Source organism: Passer domesticus, chromosome 5 (genome assembly GCF_036417665.1).
Source record: "Passer domesticus isolate bPasDom1 chromosome 5, bPasDom1.hap1, whole genome shotgun sequence".
Classification (NCBI taxonomy): Eukaryota; Metazoa; Chordata; class Aves; order Passeriformes; family Passeridae; genus Passer; species Passer domesticus.
Window position 1 is genome coordinate 15,819,347 of NC_087478.1, and position 27,126 is coordinate 15,846,472.

Genomic DNA, 27,126 nt, shown 5'->3' on the forward strand with positions numbered 1-27,126 from the left:
TTGAGCCCTGCTCCACCGCTCTGGTGGGATCAGGGACAACAGTGGGAGCAAAGCAAGAAGAAACAGCAGACACAGCAGGTACGAGCTGTTCTGCTCTGGTCCTGATGATGTGCTTGATTTGAGCACTCATGCTAGCATCCAGATTAGCTGAACACATGCCCCATAAACTTCCTTTATGATCACTGCAGACACACTAAAAGAGATGCAAATTCTCCCTGTTTGGATTCATCCATAATACTTCTAATTAATGTCATATATTTTCAGTGGGACTACTTCTTCTCAGGTATAGTAAGACATTAAAAATTGTTGAAATTTGTTTTCTTCTTGGATACAGATACTGTTCTACTTCAGAGCTGCTTTTTTTTTTTCCCTCATTTCCTCTTTTCTTTTTTTTCCAGTGTTTACTTTTGCTGTGTTCCTGAGATAAGTTTATATTTCTGTGTGGTTATGTGTGAGCTGTTGTACCTATATGTTCACAGCAAGTGCAGCATAACCAAGTCTTGAGAGAATTTATTTTAAATGGAGAATGTTTATGGACTTCTTCCGTAAACAAAAAAAATGGCAAAATAATTGCCTTAGCTACTAGAACATTTTGTCTGCTATGTAGTGACTTCAGGGTAAGCCTGCCATCTAGATTACCAAAAAAACAACTGCATTTCCATGCCGTTACTAGAAAGAAATTGTTTTAAGGTTTTTTGTCGTAGTCTTTTGTGAATTTAAGGTTTTTTGTCATAGTCTTTTGTGAAAAGTGAAGAGTAATGTTACAGGCAGTAGTGAAAATAAACAGCCTTATTTTAAAGAAATCATTTAGACCTACTTAACAGGAGAGTAGGTTATTTACTGTGATAATATTTGTCCTACAAAAATGACAGAAAATTTTCATAATTTGAATTTTTTTCATACATAGGTATGAGTTAGCATATGGCATGTTAACAAGGCTGGATATTGTTAGGTAGTTGTTGTCTTTAGTTGCCTAGTTTGGCCTTCAGGTTCTGAAAACTGCTACAGGCATCGAATAATGACACAGTTCTTTTTGCATGGGGTATAACTTTGTTCCTGGTGGATGGTGATTAGACTTTGGGTTATTGTTTCTGCAGTTTAAGGACTGACACATACCAATGGAATTCAATAAAACAAAATTTCAGTATGTTAGTTCTTTCTATATGGCCCTTAATTGATCAAATATTACCCAAAACCTGCTGTTGAACTCAGAATCTTGCTTGTATCATATTTTGATACAAGTAGGATGGGTATTTGTATGATGACTTTTTAAAGGCTGTTCATTTGTAAGTAGTTTTCAAATCCTGCTAGAATAGCAATCAGGTAATCCTAGAATAATGGTTTGATAGTAGAAAACTGAGAAAAACACTGTTTACCTGAGCAGCTACATTATATCTACTTCTGATATATGACTTTATCTGCATGTTCTTTCAAACTGATTTCATGCTCCCTGCAGTGACATATTTTGCTAACACAACAGACTTGTTCCTTCCTGACATACAGCTTCTGGCTCCAACAAATGTCAGTAGCTTTTTAGACAAACCTGTGCTTTTTATTCCTGTCTTTCTCAAGAGGAATATCAGCATCCCTCCAATAACATTTTTTCCCCTATGGCTATCCTGTTTGTTTTATAAACAGACTAGGTTTATTTTACATGTAGAGGCTGGTAAAGACATGGAAGGATTTTATTTTTTTACTTTTTTTTTCTTTTTCATTTTAATTTTCTTTTGCCTTTTTTTTTTTAACATCTTCTATTATTTTTAGGAAAGTAATACTACCTGGCTTATGCAAATAAGCAAATCTTTGTTCAATCCTGAGTTCCTGCAGTTATTTCCTTTTTGTAACCAATCAAAGCCTCCAGAAGCAATTATCCAACCCCTTGGAGCTGCAGGTCCTCCTTGGAGCAGCTCTGTGGAGCTGAGATTTGCAGTTCACACTGACTTACACAGAGGCAGAAATTAGTTAAAGAAAAAAGACTCAAACACCTTATTTCTACATATGCAGTAAGAAATATGTTTTAAAGTAATAAAGGAGGAAAAATTGGTTAGAACTAGGTTCCTATGTACAAATGACTTGTTTCCACATTTATTCATACATCCTTGACTTTTTGATCTTTTTCTGGCCTGGAATTCCCCTTTGTGTACTAATTCTGATTGAGAATTCCATTTGGAATCTGAAATCTTGCATTTTGTTTTTACTGCAGTTGGGTTTTACATTTATTTTTTGTCTCTTGTGTTTTTAATAGTCAGATATGTGGGAGATTATTCTTAATTATACAACAAAACATTAAGCAATTACATGCAATAGCAGTATCAGGTGTAATAAGTTAGGGCATTACTCTTATCTGGGAAAAAAATGAAATCTCAAAATGGGCCCTGAATGTATGTTGAATCTCTACAGACTTGATTTTCTTTCCTGTGCAACTACTTGGAAGACTAGGATCTGTCTTAATTAAAATTTACTGCTTATTTCAGAATGGAGGAGCTGAAAACTATTTTCCTAATGTCTGTGCTGTTTATGTGCTTGAGATGGCTAAGTGGTAGTCTGAAAATTGCAGTAAGATTAGTAATTACTAGGGGGACACAATGTACTGTTTCATTGCAGTGGAACTCTGAAAAATATGTAAACTAAGTGTTTAAAGGAGAAGGCATTAATCATATTTTTCTCATTATTCATAAATATTACCTAATTAAGTTCTACAGGGATTTTTTTTTTCTTCATAAAATGGGCACACAAGCCACACCTTTTAAGACACATATTCTTCTTTAATACCACTAAAATTTAAAATCACTCCTTTTAAGACTGAGAAGCTACAAAGATCACGTTATAATGTTGACTCGATGTCATCAAGTATGACTCTGAACCTGTAGTGAAGTAAATGTAAGGAATCTTCGGAAAAAAACTGTACTGCTTTTTACTCTACTGGACACCTGTGGGTTACACCAGTAGATTAGGATTATCCAAATTAATTATTTTTTTGTTTCAGTAACATCAGTCTCGTCTTCTACTGACAACATAGTCATACCCTCAAGAAAAACTGGTAGAGACTATTTTAAAGAGGTTGTCTAATTCTCCTAGCATGAAGAATTGTTTTGTGTAGCCTTGTTACTTAAACAGACACAACATTTGTTTCAATGAAATTAATATAAGGTCCAAAATAATATATGAACCATCTTGGAAACAAATGTTTCTAATATCACTGACTTTGAAAAGAGGAAAGGGAAATAACTTATTTCCTTAAACGTAATCTATTGAGAAATTGAAATGCCTTTGTATCACATAAATTAACAATGGAAACAATATTCTTATTTGATAGTTATTCTCAAATGCTGCTGATTGATTTGAAAAACTTTTCCCCATACTTGCTGTGCCAATTCTACTCTAATTTACTTTATTACTTTATTTTAAATACATTTTTCCCCACAGAAACATTGTAGAAGCTGTTGTTTCTTATTTAATGCTAGTTGGATTTTCACAAATTCTACTATTGCAGTTTAACCATGAATGTAGTTCTTTGAGGCAAACCAATTCCTTGCAAAATCTCCCTCATTATGAACTAAAGTTTAAAAATAAAAGGTAATTGGACTGTCTGGAATTGGATCATGTCCAGTGTAAGAGATCTTTCAGGACATTTTCTTTGAGGAAGCATATATGACAAAAAATTGAGTTCCCCTTACCCATATGCTTTTTATATTTTAAATTGAATTATTTTTAAATATTTGTTACTCAGGTTAATGTCAAAATGCAGATAATGAGTGACACTAAGTACTTCAGTTCCCCCTTATTTCTGTAGGAATTGTTGATCCTCAGCCCTGCTCAGGAGTTGGCATGGCTCTGTTGTCAGAAAAACTTCAATATTGTAATAGAAAACTACTGAATGTATTCCTATGATCTGATTTTGAAACAACTCCTGCATTGTGTTCACTGACAAAAGCATATCTGAATCCAGCCAAGAATTTTAATACCATCTAACTTAATGCATTTTAAACTAAAAGAGCTTGTGTTGCTAGGCATCAAATTGGTGATGCATGGAAAAATTGTTCACTGAAACTATAATATAAGCCTGCATGTACAAATCACAAGTAGGTTTTCTGGATGAACGTGAAATCTAAACTCCTGGAAAAGTCTGTATATTTAGATCAAGACTTACTTTCACTGTACCTGCAGATTCTATTACTTCATAATTTGATTTTGTTTCTTTAAATGGATTAAAGGTAAAACCTTCAGCTTTGCAATAAGCATAAATTTAAAAAAATCTGTAACTTAATTGCTGTAGTTAATGTGGATTATTTAGATTTTTATTTCCCATTGAATAACATAAATATTTTTAGCCACAGAAAATTAAAATATTATCCCAAGTACCCTCCATGTAATACAAATATATCCATCATTTAAGGCTTTTAACTATTGCAGAAAATATAGATCTTTCAAAATCTTTGTTCTTTCAACAATAACATTTAGTTTACAGAAGAGTCTTAGTGGTAAACATGAATAATGCCTTTTGTTTTTGAGCTTTTCATGATTCCTACACTTCCATGTAAGTCTTGCAAAGAGCAGTTTGAGGACTGATCACAAGCAGACCTCATTTAGAAAAAGACCCAGAAAAGTGATGTATACAGCAGTTACTGTAAACATTTTCAAGATACAAGCCAAGAGCACAGTCCTGTTTTACTTAAAATTCTAAAAGTTGTTCATTTTTTTTATTTTTGTTTACTCTGATTGCATTTTTTTGTTCAGAATCCTGTGTTTTTTCCCTTTTTCTGAAATAATTCCATATAGAAGCATTTGTGTTTGTGATGGGAGAGAGTGGAGAGAAATCTACTGGCATTTTAAGAATGCAGTGCTACAGTATAAAAGAGCATTAAAGAACTGAAACTTTTCTCTGTTTAGTAACCAGATGGTGACAACACAAAATCAAATAAATTGCCATTGAGGTCTTAATTATTGGATTAAAATTATAAAATAAATATTTAATATATTTGCATATACATATCTATATAATAAAAGTAAGAACAACAAAAAAAATCTACTAATTATCTTGGAAAGCTCCAGTTTTATGGTACTTCTGAAATAATCATCATGTTTGGTTTATAAAACAGTAAAAATTTTCTTGGAAGAAAACTTTTAGACAAAGCTAGTATGACTCTATTCTTTAATGATGCTTTTAATTTTTTTCCACCAAGATTATTTTGTTTAGGTTAGAAGGAGATGAGTTGCTTTGTATGTTGCAAGTACATAAAGAAAATATAATGAAAGTGTGGAGCCTTTATGACTGTTCATGGACTGTGGCACCTAATTTCTCAGCTGGAAAACCTCCAGTGAAACTTCAGCCATTCTGCCTTGAGATTTCTTCTCTGGCTTTAGGAGTGAAGTGGAGCATGTTCAGAGGCTCACCAAGTAACAGCCTTTTTTCATTAACATCTCTGAAAGAGGTCACTGTGTTAACTTCCCTGAAAATGAAAGGTATCCTAATTTTTGCAATTCAGTACTTGCAAAAAGCATATTCATTTAGTTCTATTACTTTGTACCTTATATTTCTAGATTAAATTAAAAAGCCAATGTAGCACACGTCATCTAAGTGCACTCCTGTAGACTTATCTTCTACCTAATGAAAGACAGAGAGGACATGTTTTACACAGGATGACTCTTTCTCTGGAGATGGCCTTCCATAACCTTAACTAAAACATTTCATGCTTTACAGCCATCTAAAACCAAGTAGCACTGGGTGTATTCTCTGCTACAGTGTTCAATATGCTTGCAATCTTTGCAGCCTGTGACACAATCAGGAGCAAATATTTATGTCATATATGTAAGAGCTCTTGTAGCTCTACAACAGCTTACAATTTTCTTCTGCTATAGAAAAAAAGAAAAGCAACAGACAAAATTGTATAGCAATTGCTCTTGTGTAGGTATCCTAGATTTCATAAATAAAAAAATTCATAAAGAAAATTAGGTCACTATGCCTGGAAGAAATTATCATTTCTAAAAACCAGAGCAGAACTAAAATTCTACAGGCTCAAAAGCAGAAAATACCATTAGCTGTTCTTATTGATACTCATTGCTTGCAGTCTCTGGAAAACTCATTGCCTTCACAAATTATTTTGACGTAGAGCCTCATTGTTTTTATTCTCTGAGTATAGTCATTATTTGCCTTCACTGTGCTGTAAGTCTGGTTCCTTTCCTCTGAAATGAGAGTTTATACAATTATTTGCCTACATTGTATGATTTATCATAGCTTTTAGTGAAAGAAATAGTAGAGAGTATGGAAACCTGTACACTTACATGCCTTATTTGCGCTTCCACTTTTTTGTGGCCTAAGGCATCAGGATCTAAATACACTTCTGATTATCCTTTTTTTTTTTACATGATCTACCAAGACAGCTATATTCCTTGGGAGCAATACATCTCCTACAATCCTGAATGAAATATATTAGCAAATGGTTTGGGTTTTTTTTGTTTTTTTTCTTTTTTCCAGTTCCACATGTTTGAGTGTAGCTGGATCTGCCTTGTCTTTTTCTAGAAAATTATGTGCTACTATCTTTCTTGCTAAAGCTTTGCATCTAATCCAGTGTTTTTGAATGAACAAAATAAAAAAGCAGCATAAAACAGAGTAAAAGTCCTCTAATTAATATGTTTATCCTCAGATGTTTTTATTAACAGACTGGGTGGAAAAGAGTAGAAACGCAGGACTGACCGTAGCTCATGAGTCTAGTTGCCAGCAGCCATTAAATACTGGGGTGATAATGTTCACTACTGTGAATATAATATATGTGTTTATAAGTATAAGCCTAATGTATATTATTTACATATATCATATATTTGCATGAATTTGTAGTACCTTGTTCCATACCCATCCTTGAGATCTTTGTTTTTGCCATTTTGTAATTCACTTCAGTGTAAGAGTCACAGAAACATAAAATTCAGGTGCCTTAGCAGAGAACGAGACACAATGCTGGTGACAGTCTGCAATATTTTGCTGTTCCACACAACAAGCATTTTAAGAGAAAGAGAAGAATGCTATGCTTCTGAGAAGAATAGACTGGGTAAACTTGTATTCTGAATGAAAAAAAGAAAGAAGCACAGAAAAATAGCATTGCACCTTTTGACTTAAAGTCCATTCATATATATTTCAGGTTGATTTGGTTTTATTTTTTTAGTTTTGATATTAAATTAGAATTTTTGCTTATTTCTCTTTTTATTTCTTCAGCATAAAATGATTTAGTGTCAATGTTATTTAAACTGCATTTTTTTCTAAAAACAATAAGAATTTTTTCTTGGTTTTTTGTTTTTGGTTTTGTTTTGTTTTTTGTTTTAATAAAAACTAAAACATGGAAAGCTTGTGATTTGCAGATGGTGTTGCACCTGTTTACTACTGCAGTATAAACCCTAGAAATTATATGTAATGCAAAGTGGTAGTTGGGAATTTGTTTTTGGTCTTTCTATACATTGAAATTCAAGAATGTATCTTTCCTACCTGTAAAAGGTAGTATTTTGGTATACTACTAGGCTATTATTGATTCTACATGAGGAAGTGCATTGCTTTAAAAGTGTAACATTAACTTCAAAGTAATGTTCTTTATAATTTTTTTTTTTAACTTTTTGGGTTTTTTTCTCATAGTATAGTCCAAATTCAGAATTAGGTGGTGTGTATTTCTTTAGTATTTAGTAAAAGCTACCTATATTGGAAAAGTCAATTAAAAGGAAGTAATTACTGAGCTAAGGGGGTGGTGTCATTCAAGCAGTTTGACAGTTACATAGTAAATTTAGTAAAAGAAAAAAGAAAAGAAAATAACAGCTATATCAAATATAAGTCAGGAAGAGAATTAATTATCTTTCAGTTTAGATGAAGCAAGAGCCAAAGGACTGACAGTTTGTCAAATGTGGGCATGCTTTGAAAGGCTTTTTCCTTCAAAAACAACACAAAAAGCACTTAGGACTTTATTGTATTCATGGAAATTTGGGGAAGTTTTTATTTGCTTTTGTATTCTTTATAATTTCTTTTCTGGAAGTATGGAAAGAGCACATCATTTAAATTCCATTGTCATGAAAGTTTGTTCTTTTACTTAGCCAACATAAGTAAAAGTAACCTGTGTAACCTCAACTCTCTGGCTTTTACGGAACAATAATAATTTTCTGACAGAACCAGTGTGCAGGGTTTTCATATGTCCACCACAAAGAAAAATTGTATGTCATCTCAGTTTTATTATATCCATCGGCTGGCTGCCCATTCGTTGTGCAGTGTCTGCTGTGACTTAGGGCCGTGGCTCTATTTGGCTGTAATAGATTTCCTGTAGTGCATTCAGTGACTCTGGTACCTGTTGCTGGTTTTTTTTCCAGGTCAGCTGGCTGCAGGTACATGTGAGATTGTTACTTTGGACAGAGATAGCAGTCAGCCCCGAAGGACTATAGCCCGACAAACAGCTCGCTGTGCATGTAAAAAAGGACAGATTGCCGGTACAACAAGAGCAAGGCCAGCGTGTGTTGATGGTAAGAAGCAAAAATCTATTCAATCAGTTTCTGCCAATACAAGAGTGGTGTCTCATAAAAAAACCCCAAGAAACCATAAAACTCTATAGAATAAATGTTCATGTTGTCCCAACTAACAATGGCAATAGCATTGAAATTCAACCAAAGGGTTGAACTGACTAATAGTATAGATATTACAATTGCATATTTTTTCCATTGGAAATTCCGCTTTTGTTTTACCTTGATAGGCAGTTGAATGTTAAGGGCATGGTACTGCTATATTCTTCATGTGATTACAGAATCAGCAGTGAAACAGCATTCTTTTTTCCTCACTTTTTATTCCTTAAAACTTTAAAAAAATGCAGCAAGCAAGCCTCAAAGGTCTTATGCCACTGGGAGGCTAATGTGACTGCTCCTGTGTGATTTTTAATGCTGTTGAAGAAAGCACTGATGCTAAAATTGGAATACAGTATCTGAATATACATCACATGTCCAGTATTTCTTCTCTCTTTAAAATGATATTCTGTATGATTCACTGCAGATGCACTGATAGCGTGTAGCTGGAAAACTGCTCACATACAGGGAGGTATGAGAAAGTTTCACTTTGAAATAATTTTTTGAGACAAATGAAATTCTCTATTATGTTAACAGTGGGAGAGTCTTCAAAAGAGGTCTGCCTTGCAGGGCTTTTAGCAAGCATTAATATTAAAAATGAAATTGGAGACATATTGAAAATAATGATGTGAAATTATATGTTTTGATCTGGTCTCCATTAACAAAAGTATAAAAAAAAAAAAAGTGCTTATGTAGAGAACTATAATAAATATGGATTAGCTTTGAATACTGGCTGGTTTAAGTCCTCACATAAAAATATTGTGGAGAATACCCTACTGTTGCCTCAGAATTTGGTCTTACCAATGATTATCAAAGACAGCTCAAAAGGAGATTTCAGAGCCAACCCACAAAGCTAAATATGGAACATCATGCACATTCTATTTTTGCATTTTTCTTTCACTGTTTTCAGTATTTTGCAAGATAGTTTCTTAGCTGTCTCTTTCATAGTATAATACTATATCCAGTAGTTCTCCTTTCATGTTTTATTGTTAGATCATAACATATAATTGCTTAAGAAAGGAATGATTTTATTGTGTCATTTATAGTTGCGACTTTAGGAAAAATGCTTACTACCAATTAAAATATTCAGCATATATTTCCTATTTTAAAACAGCAAAGTTCTAAGGAAAAAAAAAAAAAATTTTGCACTAGCTGATGGGAACAAAACATAATTTTTCGCCAGTCAGTTTTGGCCTATGGTTAGATTGATTTGCTGTAACTTGGGTATCCAAAGGTAGCTGCTAGCAACTCCAGTTTTTCTTTATACCCAAAAAAGAGCAAAAGGGACCTTACCAGAGAAATTTGTCTCATCTTAACTCCCTAGGATAAGTCAGATGTATCATTCACTGTTACACACTGTTTTTCTGCCTTGCCTTGATAGACCTGTGAGTGTCTTAAGGTGAAACTTAGCTGGAATGTAAATGTCACTAAGAAGACATGACTGCATCTCATCCTTTGATGATTACATTAGATTGTTTTCAAAATGTGGAAGCTTAGCGTTAATTTGATATTTGAAAATATTTTTTCTTTCTTTACTTATTTATTGGGGAAACTCATGAAGAAAATCTGTTTCAAATTCTGCTTGTGCTTTCAATGTGCTTGATCATCATTTTATGAAAACAGAGAACTAAATGACAGGATCCATGGTTTGAGATCATGTAGACAGAGAAGTTTCTTTATGTAATACTTCATGTCTGAAAAATAAGTGGGAAGTTCATCAGTTGAAAAATAAAGCTTCCCTTTAACGTTTGTGTCTATATACCATAATTATTTTTTTTTAACGCTGGCAAGGAGTCATATGGAAAAGATGAGGGATAATGGGTACAAGTTTCTTCTGTGGATATTCCAATTAGACACAAAATAATAATTTTTCAAAATGAGAAAAAACATCATTTGAAACACCCCAGGGAACTGGTGGATTGTACAGTTAAGATTCAGTTGGACAGGGTGCTGGGCCATTTCGTCTGGACTGGCATTTTTGCCTAAAAAGGTTGGACCAGATGATCCCTGAGGTTCCCTTCCTACCTGGTGTTCTTTGATTCTGTGACATATTAAAATATAATAACATGGTTCTTCATTATTTTCTGAAATTTTTAAAATTAGAATGATGAGGCCTTTGCTGAGAATAACCACAAGATATGTAGGGCATGCTACTTTGTTTTCCTCAGCACTGTTGGGGATGTTTTCTAATCAGAGCTCAAAAAGGTTAGTGATACCTAGAACTGTATATCAAGTTTCTTGACTAAAATGAAGGCAAAAGTCAAACCTTTGACTAGATTTTTTTCATGAATGAAGTTAAAAAATTAGTTTTACATAACATCAACACAATTATAAAGAAAATAATAAACAAGCACTTTATCTTGTCTCTAACCTGCTTGCAAGTAAAGCTGGCAGATAAATTGGCTACTGACTGACAAGTATCCATCTGTGAATTTACCAGGTTCATACTTTAAAGAATTAACACTGAATTCTTCCATATTTTTATCCACATTTCTAGAATTATTGTTTTTCAAGCACAACTACTTAAAGCTTTATTCTGAACATGACATGAATGCTACATAAAAATATGTAGCAGAAAGCTGATTTTGTCTCCAATATTAAGTCAAACACTGCTGGTTTAGGAATGTAAAAACTAAACATAATTGTTGGGTTTTGTTTTTGTTTTTTTACTATAAACAAACCCATTTTTGAGACAAACAAATAAATCCTTCCCTGACCTTCTTAAAATAAGATGTAGAATCTACTTTTGCAAGTTTTTCTTCATCTGTATTACAGTTGATGTTTAGTATATAATTGCTATTTGACAATTTATTTTTGCTGTCAAAAAAAACCCTCAAAAATTTGTTTCTTTGCATTTCATTCCTTATATAGTCTTGATTTTAAAGAAATTATTCCTATGGTGAAGGTGGACCTTAGACCTTAATGCAAAGTCATATGTGAAGGAAGCAGGCATAGTAAGTGTGTCCTGCTAATCCAATAGTGAGAAAATATTAGCTAACAATTTTGTTGCATCTTTTAGCAAGAGAGTGATTTAAGAATTCAGTATCAAAGCTGGTAATTTTTACAACCTTAAAATAGATTGTGTTGTACCTTGCTACCATTTTTACAATGTTCAGTGGAGAGAAGTACCTTAGAATATGTTCAGTTGTGTAGTATATTTCCTGGAGCTTTGAAATCCAAGTGTCAATTCTTGCAGCAAAAGGAGTAGGTAATTTAAGGGCTCTTAAACTTTACAAACATTGGGTGAGATTGCACTTGTCAACATTGCTCTTAGAGTAAGTCCTGAGTTGATTATCAAAATCCACTCTGCTTTCCACTGCTGCATCAGTGAAGGCGTTTTGCTAAGAAAGGAAACACAGTGAATGTCAGACAGACAAAACTGAAATTCTTAGCAATGGAAGTACAGTGTTTAGAACTTGGTCTGAGCAGTACATGAAGAACAGAGATTTTCTTGAAATATTTCCATATGATGGAGGAAGTTGATTTGATTTGTATTTTTTTTGAGCAGTCTTTAACTATGGCAGATTGCTAATGTATTCTGAAAAAATGGCATCGATATTCACCCTGATTTAAAGCTTGATTTAGTGTTGATTGCTTCATTTCTACACCCACAGAGTCATAATGTATACTTGGTATGTTTTGTTATGATGTAATTTTTATTCATGAATGTAGGGTTTGTGATGTTATGACAGTGGTTTGCCTGCACTTTTCATTATATTATTTTTATTTGCAACTGGTGTTCCCTAGTCCCATTTTTGAGATCAAATTCCATAGCAATGACCTCAGTTGCATTAGTTTGATTAGATATTTTATTTCAATGTAGCATCTGGTTTATCACCAGTGTAATTTCCCTGTGTGTCAGTTAAGCTTCATCAGTTTTTAAGCTGGAACCAGTGAGAGATTCGAAGATAGCAATTGTTCTTTGGTTTTTTCAGTACCTTTGCTAATTTAAATTTATTTTAAAGCAAGTGAGGAAAAGTCTTTGACAAAAATTTGTGGACAGATGCACTCATGATTTATGTTCTTTCACAAGAATTGTATAAATCTGAAAAGATTTGTTATGCCAAAGCATTTCTTAGAATACAAGGACAGTATACTGAGAAGTGTGCAAAGAACTTTTAAATGTTTAATAATTCACATACTTATGTAGAATATATATTTATAGGTAAATGAAATAAATTGCAATTTTGTTCCAAAAATAGAAACCGTTGATGAGAGGGGAAATGGTATGAGAGAATTTGGTTATTTGCCTGAGAAAATTAGGATGGCAATCATTAATTTGCTTACCTGAATTCTGTGATTAGAAGACTCTTATGTCAGTTACTTTTTTGTCCACTAAGTGCTATGAGAAATGCCAGAAGATCAATCCCAATATCCAAAAATCTTAAATTTGGACAGGTATAGCTCAGGTAAGGAAATTCAAGGTGTTCAGACACCTTTTGTTACAAATCAAAGTGTGGTTTGATTGGTTTTTTGTTTTTGTTTTTCTTTTTTACTATTTACAGTTTTAGTAATATATAATTGCATTTGCAAGCATTGTAGCAATATTGGTTTCTATAGGATGTTAATGTATATAAGTTGTTCATACATTATGATTAACATGCTTTTCAGTTAGCATTGATTGATTTTGTTTAACACAGACACTCAGGATCTACAAGGACACCACATTAGTTTCAATCAATAATTCCCTGCTCTTCTTATTATCTCTAGGACTCTATAGGGAGGTGTAGGGGTCAGAACTGATCATTAATAGAATCCTAGGTCATGCACTTCAAACAAAACTGCTTAATAACTGGAAAGCTTCATCATTCTAAAGAATCTTAGACATATTGCAGGGAGCAAAGGAAAAAAAAGAAAACCGAACTATAATTACTTTAAGAAATAAGAATATTTGCTCTTACATTTAGAGTATTTAATATGCTTGTTATTTCAATATTTATGTTATTTTATAATTATTTTATTGCAGATATTTCAAATCTTCCTTCACTGTAATTATTATACATTTTACTTAATTGCATTTAAGGAACGTCTCTTTAAAAGAATTTAAACCAAAAGGAAAACTAGTATGCATATCAAACATATTTTTCAACATGGCTTGAAAAAATTCCTAACTCCCACATATGCAGACACAAAATGCATCTGTATGTATAGATGCACCGGAACATGTACAAGGCTTTATTTTCTTTCAACTACCTCTAGACAATTCCATTAGAACTACAGATTTTTTGATTTACTGATATGGAAGTAAAAATGTTTCTATTACTCATGAGCTTCCCTTTCCTCTCCATGCAGTCTGACAATTTCCACCTTGCAGGTCACTTTTCATTTGGAAATGCGCAGGAAGTTTCATTTCAGTTACTTTGCTTTCAGCTCCAAACTAAGGACAATATGTGACATTCCAAAAGAAGTTGAGTGAAATTTCTTGTCTCAATAATATCACAAACTTAGTAAAATAATGTAAACATATTCACATTGAATACCTTTGTTCTCTGATAATGAATGTCAAGTGTCAGTTAGAGATTGAAGTGTTCCTGGGGAAGAAATGCCTCTGTTCAACCCTAAGACAGAAATTGAGCAGTGTTAAATGGAACATATCAGTAGCTGCACCATCAATGGCAACAAAGATGTGTCTATAAGAAATACAGGGAGGTAAGGTACGTTTTCTCTCTTGGCTGAGAATGCATAAAAGGAATAATCAAACACATCACATAAAAAGCAAGCAGCCAATGAAAAATAAACCCAATGCCCAGCCAAGGAATGTAGCACACAGATTGATAGCTACCTTAAAGGAATATTTCAATGAAGAAGGGTAGGTAAGGGTTTCACTATGTCCTGAAATATTTGGTACCTAAACTCAAGCTGAGTCCCCATCTTGAATACTGTGGCAGTTTTGGGTGCCTCAATATAAGAAGGACATCAGGCTGTTACAGTGTGTTCAGAGGAGAGTGACCAAGACAATGAAATGTCTTGAGGGCAAGACTTAACTAGAGGCAGCTGAGGTCACTTTGTTTGCTCAGTTTGGAGGTCTGAGGGGTGACCTCATCTCAGTCTACAGCTTCATCAAGATGCGCAGCTGAAGGGGAGATCCTGTCTCTTTGGTGACTAGTGTTAGGACTCAAGGAAATTGAATGAAACAGCATCAAGGGAAAGTCAGATTGGACATTTGGAAAAGCTTCTTCACTGAGAGTGTGGTCAGGCAATGAAACAGGTTTCCTTGGGAAATGGTCTCAGCACCAAACTGGTCAGAGTTTTTGGACAATACTCTTGGTCACAGAATCACTAGGTTGGAAGAGACCATCAAGATCATTGAGTCTAACCCATGCCATAACACCTCAACTAAACCATGGCACCAAGTGCCACATTCAATCTTTTTTTAAACACATTCAAGGACGGTGAATCTACAACCTCCCTGGACAGACAATTCCAGTACTTCATCTCTCGTTCCATAAAAACTTTTTCCTAATATCCAACCTGTATTTCCCTTGGTGCGGCTTAAGACTGTGTCCTCTCATTCTATTAGTTGCTGTCTGGAGAAAAAGATCAACCCCCACCTTACTACAACGACCTTTAAGGAAATTGTAGAGAGCTATAAAGTCACCCCTGAGTCTCCTTTTCTCCAGGCTAAACAACCCCAGCTCCCTCAGTCGTTCCTCACAGGGCTTGTGTTCCCAGTCCCTCACCAGCCTCATTGCTCTCTGAATGCACTCAAGTGTTTCAACATCGTTCCCAAACTGAGAGGCCAGAACTTGGACACAGCACTCAAGGTGTGCCCTCACCAGTGCTGAGTACAGGGGAAGAATGACCTCCCTGCTCCTGCTGGCCACATTATTCCTGATACAGGCCAGGATGCCATTGGCTTTGTTGGCCCCCATGGAACACTGCTAGCTCATGTTCAGCCAGCTGTCAGTACCCTCAGGTCCCTTTCTACCTGAGCACTGTTCAGCCACACCATTCCCAGCCTAAAACAGGGGGTTGCAGGGGATAGCTGTGGCCAAAATAAAGGACTCAGCACTTCGACTTATTAAACTTCATCCTATAGGACTCTGCCCATCCATCCAACTCTTCCAGGTCTCTCTGCAGAGCCTTCTTACCTTCCAACAGATTGACACATGCTCCCAGCTTACTGTCAACTGCAAATTTGCAAACGAAAGACTCAATACCCTCATCAAAGTTGTCATTAAAAGGATGGGAAACTACAGGCCCCAGAACAGACCCCTGAGGGACTGATTGCCAGCTGGATGCAGCACCATTCACCACCACTACCAGGACCTGGCCATCCAGCCAGTTCCTAACCCAGCAAAGAGTGCTCCTGTTCAAGCCGTGGGCTGCCAGTTTCTCCAGGAGTATGCTGTGTGAGACAGTATCAAAGGCCTTGCTGTAGTCCAAATAGACAACATCCACAGCCTTTCCTGCATACACCAGGTGGGTCACCTGGTCATAGAAGGAGGCCAGGTTGCTCAAACATGACCTACCCCTCCTAAACCCATTCTGGCTCGGTCTGATACCCTAGCCATCCTGTAAGTTCTGTGTGATGACACTCAATATAAAGTGTTCTATTACCTTGCTGGGTACTGAGGTCAGGCTAAGTGGTCCATAATTACCAGAATCCTCCTTCCCAGCCTTTTTGTGAATGGGTGTCACATTGGCCAGCTTCCAGTCATCTGGGACCTCACCAATGAGCCATGACTGTTGGTAAATTATGGAGGGCAGCTTTGCAAGCTCATCTGCCAACTCCTTCATCACCCTAGGAGGGATCCCTCCTGGTCCCATGAATTTATGAACATCCAAGTGGCTCACCAATTCTCTGACTGCCTCTTCCTGGATAACAGGGGGACCATTCTGCTTCCTGACACCATCTACCAGCACAGGAGGACAGTTGTCCTGAGGACAACCTGTCTTCCCACTAAGGACTGAGGCAAAGAAGACGCCTTCTCCTCATCTGCAGTTACTCTCCCATCCAGTAGATAACAAAGGTTGGTCTTACCCTTCCTTTTGCCATTAATATATTTGTAAATACACTTTTTATTATCCTTTACAAAAGTTGCCAAATTAAGTTCGAAGTGAGCTTTGGCCTCCCTATTTTTTTTCCTACATGCCCTAACATCTCTCTTCCTGAGATCTGACCCTCCATCCAATGATGATACATCCTCTTTTTATTCCTAAGTGCTTCTGAAACCTCGTTGCCCATCCAGGCTTGACGTTTGCCTCATTAACTTATCTTTTAGCACACAGGGACAGTCTGTTGCTGTGCCCTCAAGGTCTCTGTTTTGAAGCATGCCCACCTTTCCTGGACTCCTTTGTTTTTAAGGGCTGCTTCCCAAGGAACTCTCTGAATAAGTCTTCTAAATAGGCCAAAGTGTGCCCTCCAGAAGTCCAATGTAAAAGTCTTATTGATGTTTCCCCTGATTTCACCAAATATCAAGAACTCTATAATTTCATGATCACTGTGTCCCAAGCGGCCCCCAACCACCACATCTCCCACCAGCCCATCTCTATTTGCAAACAACACCTCTAATATAGTCCTTCCCCTGGGAGGCTCAGTCACCAGCTGCGACAAAAAATTGTCCTCCCCACACTCTAAGAACTTCCTGAACTGCCTCTTTTCTGCTGTATTAAGTTCCCAGCAGATGTCTGGTAGGTTAAAGTCACCTACAAGGGCTGGTTATCCTGAAACATTCTCCAGTTGCTTATAGAATAAGTTGTCCACCTCTTCTTCCTGGCTGGGTGGACAACAACAGACTCCCAGTAGGATGTCAGCCTTGTTGGCCTTCTCTTTAATTCTTACCCATAGGGACTCAACTTCCTCATCATTAATTTTAATACTCATGGCATCAAAAGCCTCCCTAATACAAAGGGCCACCTGTGCACCTCTTTTCCCCTTTCCTGTCTCTTCTGAAGAGCTTGTAGCCATCCAGTGCAGAGCTGTGTGAGTCATCCCACCACCTTTCTGCAATGCCAATGCAACAGCTCTGCTGTTGCACCATGGCCTCCAGCTCTTCCTGTTTGTCACCCATGCTGCATGCATTAGTGTACACACACGTCAGCTGGGCTACTGATTTCACCCCCAACTCAGGCTTACCACCGTTTGGCCTGCTTCCAGACAACCCAGCTGCATCCCCTTTCCCTTCAAACCTAGTTAAAGCCTTCTCAGTGAGTTCCACCAGTTCATGAACTAAAATCCTTCTGCCTTTAACAGAGAAATGGAGCCCATCGAGTTCCAGCAGGCCAGGTGCCATAAAAGTTGTCTCATGATCAAAGAACCCAAAATTCTGCTGATGACATCAACCCCTGAGACACTTGCTGATCATATGGGCTCTCCTAGTCTTTTCATCATTTTTCTCTGCCACCAAAGGGGCTGAGGAGAACACTACCTGTGCTCCTGTCCTATCAAGCACTTGACCCAGTGCCCTAAAGTCCCTTTTAATTGCCCTGACACTCCTCTTTTCAATCTCATCACTGCCAGCCTGGAGTATCAGCAGTGGGTAAAAATCAGAGGGTTGAATCAACCCAGGGAGTCTCTCGGTAATATCCAGTACTCAGACCCCAGGGAGGCAGTAGAATCCCTGTGGTTTGGGTGTGGTCGATAAACGGGGCCTTGTGTTCCCCTCAGAAGGAAATCACCCACCATGATTTTTTCTTTTTTAATGTTAGAGGTGGTGATCCGTCTGACAGAGGAAGCATAATTTGTCGTATGATTTTCTCCATCCCTGAGAGGAGCAGGGATTAGACTTGATGATTCTTATGGGTCCCTTCCAGCTTGAGATATTCAATGATTCTACAATTCAATGATTGGACCTGGCATAAAGCTTCAGACCAGGATTTTGCATAATATCAGTCTTTTCCACAGAACAGTTCATTCATAGCAGTCAAGTAGCAAGGACTGAGTACTGATCACAGCTTACAAGTCGGGCACAGTATAGATTTATGGTAAGGGAAATAATGCCAGGATAAGAGTGAATAAAATGTCATTGAAAACAAAATACTTCTTGTACTTATAACAAAGACCTGGAAACACTTCTCACTTATAAACATCCTACTTTGAGGGTAAACCTGGCATCAATATACTATTTCAAGTAAAGACATGGCTGCCTTTTTAAATTATAGGGCAGGGAAATATTTAGGAAAGTAGAATTATTTATGTGATTTGGAAAGTGGCCAGGAACCAGGGGTTAGCACTGATACTGTGCAAAGAGTGCTGAGAGAACTTTAATTGCCTCTAATGCTTAATGCCTTGCTTTCACATTTCATCTGAAAGACAACACCTTCAGCCTCCTGGTGTTTGATTGGATGCATTAGTTCATCAATGCTAACAGCTTCGTTTTCTTTACTTCCTTGACATTCCTATGCAGCCGCCCATGTAGTCTAATTCTCTTTCATCTATGTGCTCTGATGGCAGTTTCAGCACAGAAAAATGGTTAGAGGTTATGTGACATTAGATTGTAGAACTATTTTCTGAGGAAGTGACTAGAAGCTTAATTACTACAGACATTTTAAATTGAAGTGGACAAAATAACTAGAGAACATAATATGCATTAGCATAAGCATGCACTGAATCACTGGGTAGAGTTTTCTGTGCTTGATATCTTGCGGCAGGGCGCTATCAACAACCACAGCAGTCTGATTGCAGTCTAATTCATTACCTAACTTCAGGCAATAGGTCAACATGACATTCCTAAATTCAGGAGTTTGGTCACTGTAAGCTCTCTCTGCACCTCCTTCTGCAGACAAGGGGCTGTGATAGGCATTTCAGAGATCATGTAGTGTGAATATTGGAATCACTTCTGAAAACTTGTCTCTTTTTCTTTTACGGCATTAAAGAGAACATGGGATGACTAGCAGATAGGTTTTCTGCTTGAATGTAATGTGTGTAAATATTTGAGGCCATCAGCTGCTCAGACTGCCTTCTGGAAAAGCCACTGTCTTCACTGATTAGAGGCAGTTTAAAGAAAAAATGTAATGTGTTTATATTACCCCCTCTGGTTGTTATTCTACCTTCCAGTTATCCCCAGAAGAGTGGAAAAAGAGAAACTTCCAAAATTATTCATGTGTGAAGATGGGCTTCTGCCAGGGCAACATGTTTGTCTCCAGTGAGTGTAAGATAATAGAGATAGAGAGATGAACCTTTGTAAACACTCCTGCCATCAATGGGTGAGGTATAACTATAGCTAAATGACATTTCAGACACTATGTGAAAGAAGCATGGTCAAGGAATCTTCCCCCCACGAGTAATCCCATTAAGCACAAAGAACTATAAACAACAACAACAAAAGTTTCATAAAAGTGAATCAAGAAAGGCTTTAACATGGTTAGAAATGGCATTTTAAAGCTATGCACTACTTTTTTTTTAACTTATTTTTAAACTTAGGTTTAATATGGTGATAGATGATGTGTTGAAAGAGTCCTAGAAAATATTAAAATTGATTGCTAAATTAATGACAACATTAATAGCACTACTCTGCCCAACACCTGAGACAGTGTAGTTAATGCTAGGCATTTTTGTATATCTCTTACAGAATAGTCTGCACAGTGCTGATTCAGGAAAAATATTTTTTCTGGAGACAGAACCTCAGAAAGCCACATATTTATGGTGATATGAAGGAGTTGCACTTCCCCTACAGTTATGGGATGAAGTCATATTGGAGGAAAAAAATATTTGTGTCATAAAAACTGGCATTTTCATATCAGAAGTAAACATTAATATGTCTTTATTTTTTATTTCTCTAACTTGTTTTGCTTATGTTTTGCTGCTGTGTTATTCTATAGTATCACAGACTTGACGGTGCTTCATAAGCCAGTCTCACACAGACCTAGACTAAAAGCTCTTGCAGCCTAAGGATAGACCTTACCGGCAATACAAGGCAGTAAGGATATGTAGCTGCTTCTTTTTGTTAATTAGGGAGTAGGATAAGGAGGAAAGCCCTCACAGCTTTTGTACTCTCAGATGAGGTAGAAGTGCAAAACTAGAATTTCCATCCACTTGTTTCAGAGTATGTCTTTTGAGAATTTCAGGGGTTCATCTAGCACCCTCATGAGAAGGGCATACACAGAGAACTTCCACCCATGCTCATCCCTCTTGAGAGGGCAAGGTTCAGCCCTAATTGAATATGAAGGAAGATTTATCAGTCTAGACTGTACATCACAAAGGAGAAATAAATTCTTATTTGGGCTAGAAAAAAAAGTGTTTCAGATAAAGAATAGAACTGATTTGGAGTTTGATTTTTTTAAGGAAGGAAAGGCCTATGAATTGTTTTTTTTTCAGTTGTTGTTGGAATGTTTTGGTGTACTAAATAGGAGTGGCATTACAATAACAATAACCAGTGGAAATAATCACCTGTTTTCTCTCCAATTATATCCTTTAACAATCTACAAAATTGAAAGACTTAGTCCTCCTGACTTTGAGAATATTTTTTTTTTTAATTTTATTTTTCATTGTATTTTAAAGCTTACTGTTCGAGGTACATGTAAGACAGATTAAATTAAAGAAAATACTTTCTTTGGTAGGATAGATATCTTCTGCACAAAGCAGCAAGCATATTTTAAATTTCAGTCTTCAACTTTGCATGCATTACTGAATTTTTAATTTTGTTAAGCATAAAACATCGAGAGCTTGCTAAGAATATTGACGAATTCTGAGCAGCTTTTCAAAAGTAAGTAGTTACCCTAGACACAGTATTGACACTCTTGCTTTAACAGCCTTAAGTCAGAATTTTGATGTAATTTTTGGAAGTCTAATCATTATATATAAGTATAAAGCCAAGGGAAATGCCAGCCTTGGAAAAGAAGGCTGCAGCACTGAGTGTAGGTCCCAGCATTGCCCTGCCCAAAATATAAATTACCCAGATTCAGTGTCATCTGTTCATGTACACTGACACATCCCCCTGCTGCCTTACTATGTGTTTTTGTGGGGTGTTACCTGATGGGATCCCTCTAGAAGGGCCTGTTACCTGTCTGAAGAGCATCAGCAACTTGTTCCCAGCTGATGTTTAATCTTCCTTCACAAGACAAACCATGCTATCCACAAAGTGCCTGGAACCCAATTTTATTGTGATCTGAATTTGTGAAACTGGATCAGGAATGTATCATGTTTTAGCTAATAATATCAAGGTTTTCTCTGTGCGCTTCATCTCAGAGAAGTTCAGGAACTCCCACAGATGTCTGTCTCTTTGAATCTGTATTTTTGTATAGATTCTATCTGAATTTTTATTTTCAACGGCAGGCAGCCCGCTTAGTAACTTCAATGTGAATATTAGAAGCTCCTTGTTGACGTGGTGGGCTGCAGGCAGATAAACTGCCTCACAGTCTTGGGGTAGGAGGACATTTGAGTTTAAAAAAGCTCAGTAGGTCTTCACTGTTAGGAAATACTGTTGGGCTTTTAGTATCAGATTTCCTGAAGAGATGTTATGCTAATGAACTAGGTTTTGCAATTTTGCATTTGTCACATGGCCAAAGTGGAAGTCTTGGTCTGTATGAATGTTTTAAGCACCTGACCTCTGTTCATTTGAATTCACATCTCAGTTTAATTTTTGTGGTTTCACCATCCTACACGAAAAAGTGCTGAGTTAGTGTTGTCTTCCTTTACCAGTGATATGAATGGCATTATCTGCATTCGTTGGTGTTAAGCCCTAGACTTGTTTGATGAATTTCTTAAAGGGGCTTAGGTTTTTTATGCCCTGAGGCAGGGCCACAGGAGAAACATGACATTCTCAGGAGGTTTGCACAACAAACTTTTACTGTCAAACTTTAGAAAATAAGGGTACTTGGGAAATTTAAAGCAAATATTCAGTCCAAATAAAGCATTTTGCATGGCATTGACTTAGAAACCTCCAACCCATCCAACTTTAAGTTACCCAGACTTTGAGAGAAAGAAATTAGGAGAAAAGAGAGCAGAGTGGGAGTGACAGAGAAAGGTTAATAATCACCACTTGAATTCCAGTGCAATTATAGCTACTATAAAATCCAAATGCTGAGTTTTGCCCACGTATGCCTTTGTGCAACTACTCTCATCTGCTTTGATCTCCTGGGGTGCTCCCCTCCAGGTGGGGCCTCTGGTGTGCCATGGCTGAGAGTCACTCTGGGCTGGACAAGAGGCTCCAGGGGATGCAGTGTGGAGGAGTGCATGATGCCTTGCTTTTCACAGAATTTGCCATGCCTCTTGTTCTTTAAGGTAACCTGAGTACAGCTAATTTTGAACCTCTTTGTACAGTTTAAAACCCTTTGATTAATGTGAAACAAAATATATATGCTGAGTGTCATATTGACTTCAGTTCTGTAGGTACTGTGCATAGCATAAGATTTTATTTTCTGGTAATTATATGGTGTTTTTAATATTTAACTCTAACTTAAAATTGTATATTTATTTATTTATTTATCTTGTTTATGTATAAATATGTAGAAAATAGAAAATCCCTTCATATTTATAATATTAAGTGACATTGGAGTGAATAAATTGGAAGCTGAAAGGCCAAAACACAAAATTCTTCCCCGAAATTTAGTGCATTGCTTCAATATTACTTTCCTAGTCAAGGATGACTTTGCAGGTAAAAAAACCCCCACTGTTGTACAAAGTTACCTAGCAATTGTAATTGTCCTAAGCTGGTAATTGCACCCATGAGAGTAGTTTCCAGGACAAGCCAGAGGACTCAAGTCAGGTTTAAACCAGTGTAAGAGCCCATCCATCTATTACAATGTCTAAACTAATTTATTATGAATTAAGTGGTGCCAGTTCTTTGTGTAGGAAATTCTACAATGACATTGTGTTCAGCATGCAAATAAAGATTATGGAAAGGTTTCTGTACTTGAAGTAGTTTCTGCTTCTCTTTAAGATGTTGATGACTGTATCTGGAACATGAGCATGAGTCTAGATCCTATTATAGAATTAATAAAATAGCCTACCCAGACAGAGAGACATGATTCCTCTCTTGATATTCTTATAATTTAAGGTTCACATACTTTAACCTTTTAGTCAAATTAAGAATGCTATTGAAGCTAATGAACCTGTTTCCTTGAATTTGGATTTACCGGATCAGTACTCTTCTGGATAGCTAGATATAATAATAATAATAAAAAAATAATGGGATCAGTGCAGTGACAAGCTTCCCGTAAGAAAGAAATTTGAAGAAGATGTTCAGATTAATGTAAGAGTAATTTGAATTTCTTTGTATAAATGGTTTTCCTTTTTTCTAAGTTTTAATATAACAATTGCTTTAAATAGTGTATTTTCCACTGTAATCTGATAATAATCTACTGCAGGCTTTTATTTGGAATAGAACATTTTATATGAGAAAGAGTAAGTGCTTCTCAGTTTGCATTGGATTTTTTTCTGTACTCTGAATTTGGGTTTTTTTAAATGATATTGTGGACTGTTAACATAAAGAGTTGCTTCTATTTTTTTTTTAATTTTTTTCTTGCATTGAGTTTGCCTATTAAAATAATGAAAAATAGTGTCCCTTTGATCTTTGAATTCATATCTTAAAATGAGATTTAGAGGTGTCACATCCTGTTAGAGTACCCCTGCTAGCTTCAATATTCTACCTAATTTTGGAGTATTCTTCAAAGTTATGCAACTTCACTTTAATATTAATTTGTCCTATATTCAAGATTCAAAATTTCACTTCCTCAGAATACTGTACCTACATATAGTATTTTCCATGTATAACATGTTGCTTTTTATTTTTATTTTCCCATAATATAGAATATTGAGACTTTCTGCACTGAAAAACAGTGGAATAACATATTTGAACATAAATGAAAAATTACAGAATAGTTGTGTATGATAATAACAATACTCACAGGCTATCAATTATGAAAATTCATCACAGTATATTTATACACATGGTAAACATAAAGGAAAAAAAGAGGTAAAGATTGTAATTAAAGCAGTATAAATTTCTTGTGATATCTGTGAAAATGAAGTTTAAGAAAATTATGACAATATTAGTAAGTATTCTCATTAAGTTAAAAAATTGGATTATCAACAGATTTTTTTTTTTTCAATTTGAATTGACATCTGTTTTTTCCTTTCCTAGATTTTACCTTTATGGTGTAAAGCTGAATCTACTTGAATGGTTTTCAAAAGATTTTGCCAATTGAAAAAAAATAATTATTAAAGAGAATGGAAATGGGATAGACACTATTTTCCCTCTACTTACCCCTGTCCCCCTCTATTCCATATCCTTTGCATGCCCTGATTTGAACAGAAAAGGCTTCTACTGAGTACTAGATTATGCTTTCTACAAAGTTATTTGTGTCCCAGATTTGTTGACTCTAAATACTGTATGATATCATCTAGAAAATCAGCTACGGTCTTGGTGTTCAGCAATCTGCAGCCTCGATAGCCATCTGTGTCCATAATACTTTCATTAATAGGATGTACTATCATCACACCAGAATTTCATTATGCTGCAGAGGCACAGCAGCTGAGTAAGGAGAGATAACCAGTAGCTTACAAGAGCTGCATTAAGAATAGTCATAGACATTTTGAGAAAAATAAGGCATAACTACCTCTGAAGGCCTTTCCTGTTTTCTGTAAGATTACCAGTAGCTACTGAAACCAAATTTTTGTAGGTTTTTAATACATTTTAAAAGGATTCTTTATCTACCAAAGTATTTAATCATTGATCTCAGTAGAGTGGTACTGATATCTGATTCAGGTATAGATTGCATAGTTTCCATTTTCTGGTAGACATTCAGTGGCAGAGTTGCAGACATAATCACAAATAAAGATCTTTTCTGAAAATTCATTGTTGCTGCTGGATTAATCAAAATAAAAAGAAAATAATACTTTCCATATCCTTACTGAAAGGAAAAAAAAAAAGGAAAAAAAAGGTCTCTGAGATTGTTCAGTAGCCTATTTACATTGGTTTTCGTAAAGGCATTTTAGGAAAAAATAGTAATGTGTTCATAACTTAGTTTAACATTGTATATTCTTTTATCACCAAAATTTTATCACATCCTCTATAGCAAAATGAGACTGGGCTTATGTCAAAGACTTTAACTTCTTAGGTCAGTCAAAATTAGTTAGATAAGAAAAACATTTGATATGTCTATAAAAGATGATTGGCAAGATTCTTGTTATTGTTTCTCATAGAAACATGGTAGTGTGCAAGGACAATCCCAGTCCTTCATCATGCTACATGCTGTAGAAACTAAAATAATAGTTAATCCCATACCTGAAAATTAAATAGAAATAAGAGGGGGAAAGGGCCAAAACTTACTAGAGAAAATATGAGACCAAATAATCTTGTTCCATGCTTGTTCAATTTTGTTAATTTTTGTAGGGTGTAGCAGAATTTAGTTGTGTTGAGAGCTGATAGAGCCGGATGAAAACAATTTACGATAGAAAGAGATTCTGAAGGGAAAAGGTGTGAAGAGGATACAGCCATAGCAAAGACTCTGAGAAGTTTGGGTATGCAGAGAAGCATATGTAAGAGAAGGAAGAGTGAAGGCCCAGAGCAAGTCAACACAGAGTAGAGGCAGTCCTATCAGCATTTTAACAATGTTTTAACATTTTTGATCTTCCATAATAATTTTATTTTGCTGATTAAATATGTACTTATGTTATTTTTAGGATATTGTTCTAGACTGTGGGTTTTTTTGGTGAAGTTTACTTTTTGAGTTTTGCTTTGATTTTTTTTTGGTTTTTGATTGTTTGGTTTGTTGGTGGTTGTTTTGTTTGTTGGTTTGTTTTTTTTTTTTCTTTTCGTTTTGTTATTTTAGTAGTGGTTTTGCATGCTGGACTATTGGACCTATAAAAAGAAGAAAGCAAGAAGACCTAGAGGGACATAAAGGATGAGGAGAGGGTGGAGTCAAGGACAAGAAACTAAACACTGTGGCCTGGTTAAGTAAAATTAGAGGTTGGCTAATGAGGTGAATCAAAAGGCAATACAGAGGAACTGAATAATTACAGTGGTAATAGCGTGACTTTCCAAGTGAGTAAAAGCTGTAATTAGCTCTGAATTTAGCAGAAATAAAAAGAACAGGTATAGATTCACCTGAAGATAGAAGCAGAAACCCATTTTGTTCTCATATTTGTGAGGGATGGTAGAACCTGAACCAGGAAGGTGAAACAGAAGTTAATACTGCTATATATCTCTGAATATGTCCTTACTTTTACTTTCTTCTGAGCTGCTTTTTAATTTTTTAGTGTAAGAGAAACAGTATTTGGTTTTGCCAATAATGTATGCTTTAATCAAATGGATTAATTAAACTCCTAAAGGAGGACATTAGTGAACAAGTTGAGTTAGTCATGTTGCTCAATTCCTCAACTTTAGCACTTTTCTCACAAACCCATTAACAGATATTCATGGCTATTCATCCTCTTACAAAAAGAACTTGGAAATACCAGGCATCACCTAAACCACAAGATAAATATGCCTGCCATTCCAAGTTACTTGACATCCAAATTGGTGTAGGACTTTTAATTGCATTTCTTCTCTTATGTTCAATGATAAAGTATCTTCAACATTTTGATGAGGAAACCTTTTCTCCTGCAAGTAACTGCTGTGCAGAGGTTTCTTCAGCTGCTTTTCTCTCCCATTTATCTTGGGT

General features: G+C 35.8%; 1 protein-coding gene across 25 annotated transcripts in view; it reads left to right on the top strand.

The window, feature by feature from the left end:
- The window catches only part of TAFA5 (TAFA chemokine like family member 5), a 466,608-nt gene that overhangs the window by 213,582 nt on the left and 225,900 nt on the right, over positions 1-27,126 (top strand). For all 25 annotated transcript variants that reach the window (XM_064422128.1, XM_064422126.1, XM_064422127.1 and 22 more), the window contains one exon: positions 8,338-8,487. In XM_064422128.1, the coding sequence (XP_064278198.1) occupies positions 8,338-8,487 (150 nt within the window). The remainder of the gene's footprint in view (positions 1-8,337; positions 8,488-27,126) is intronic.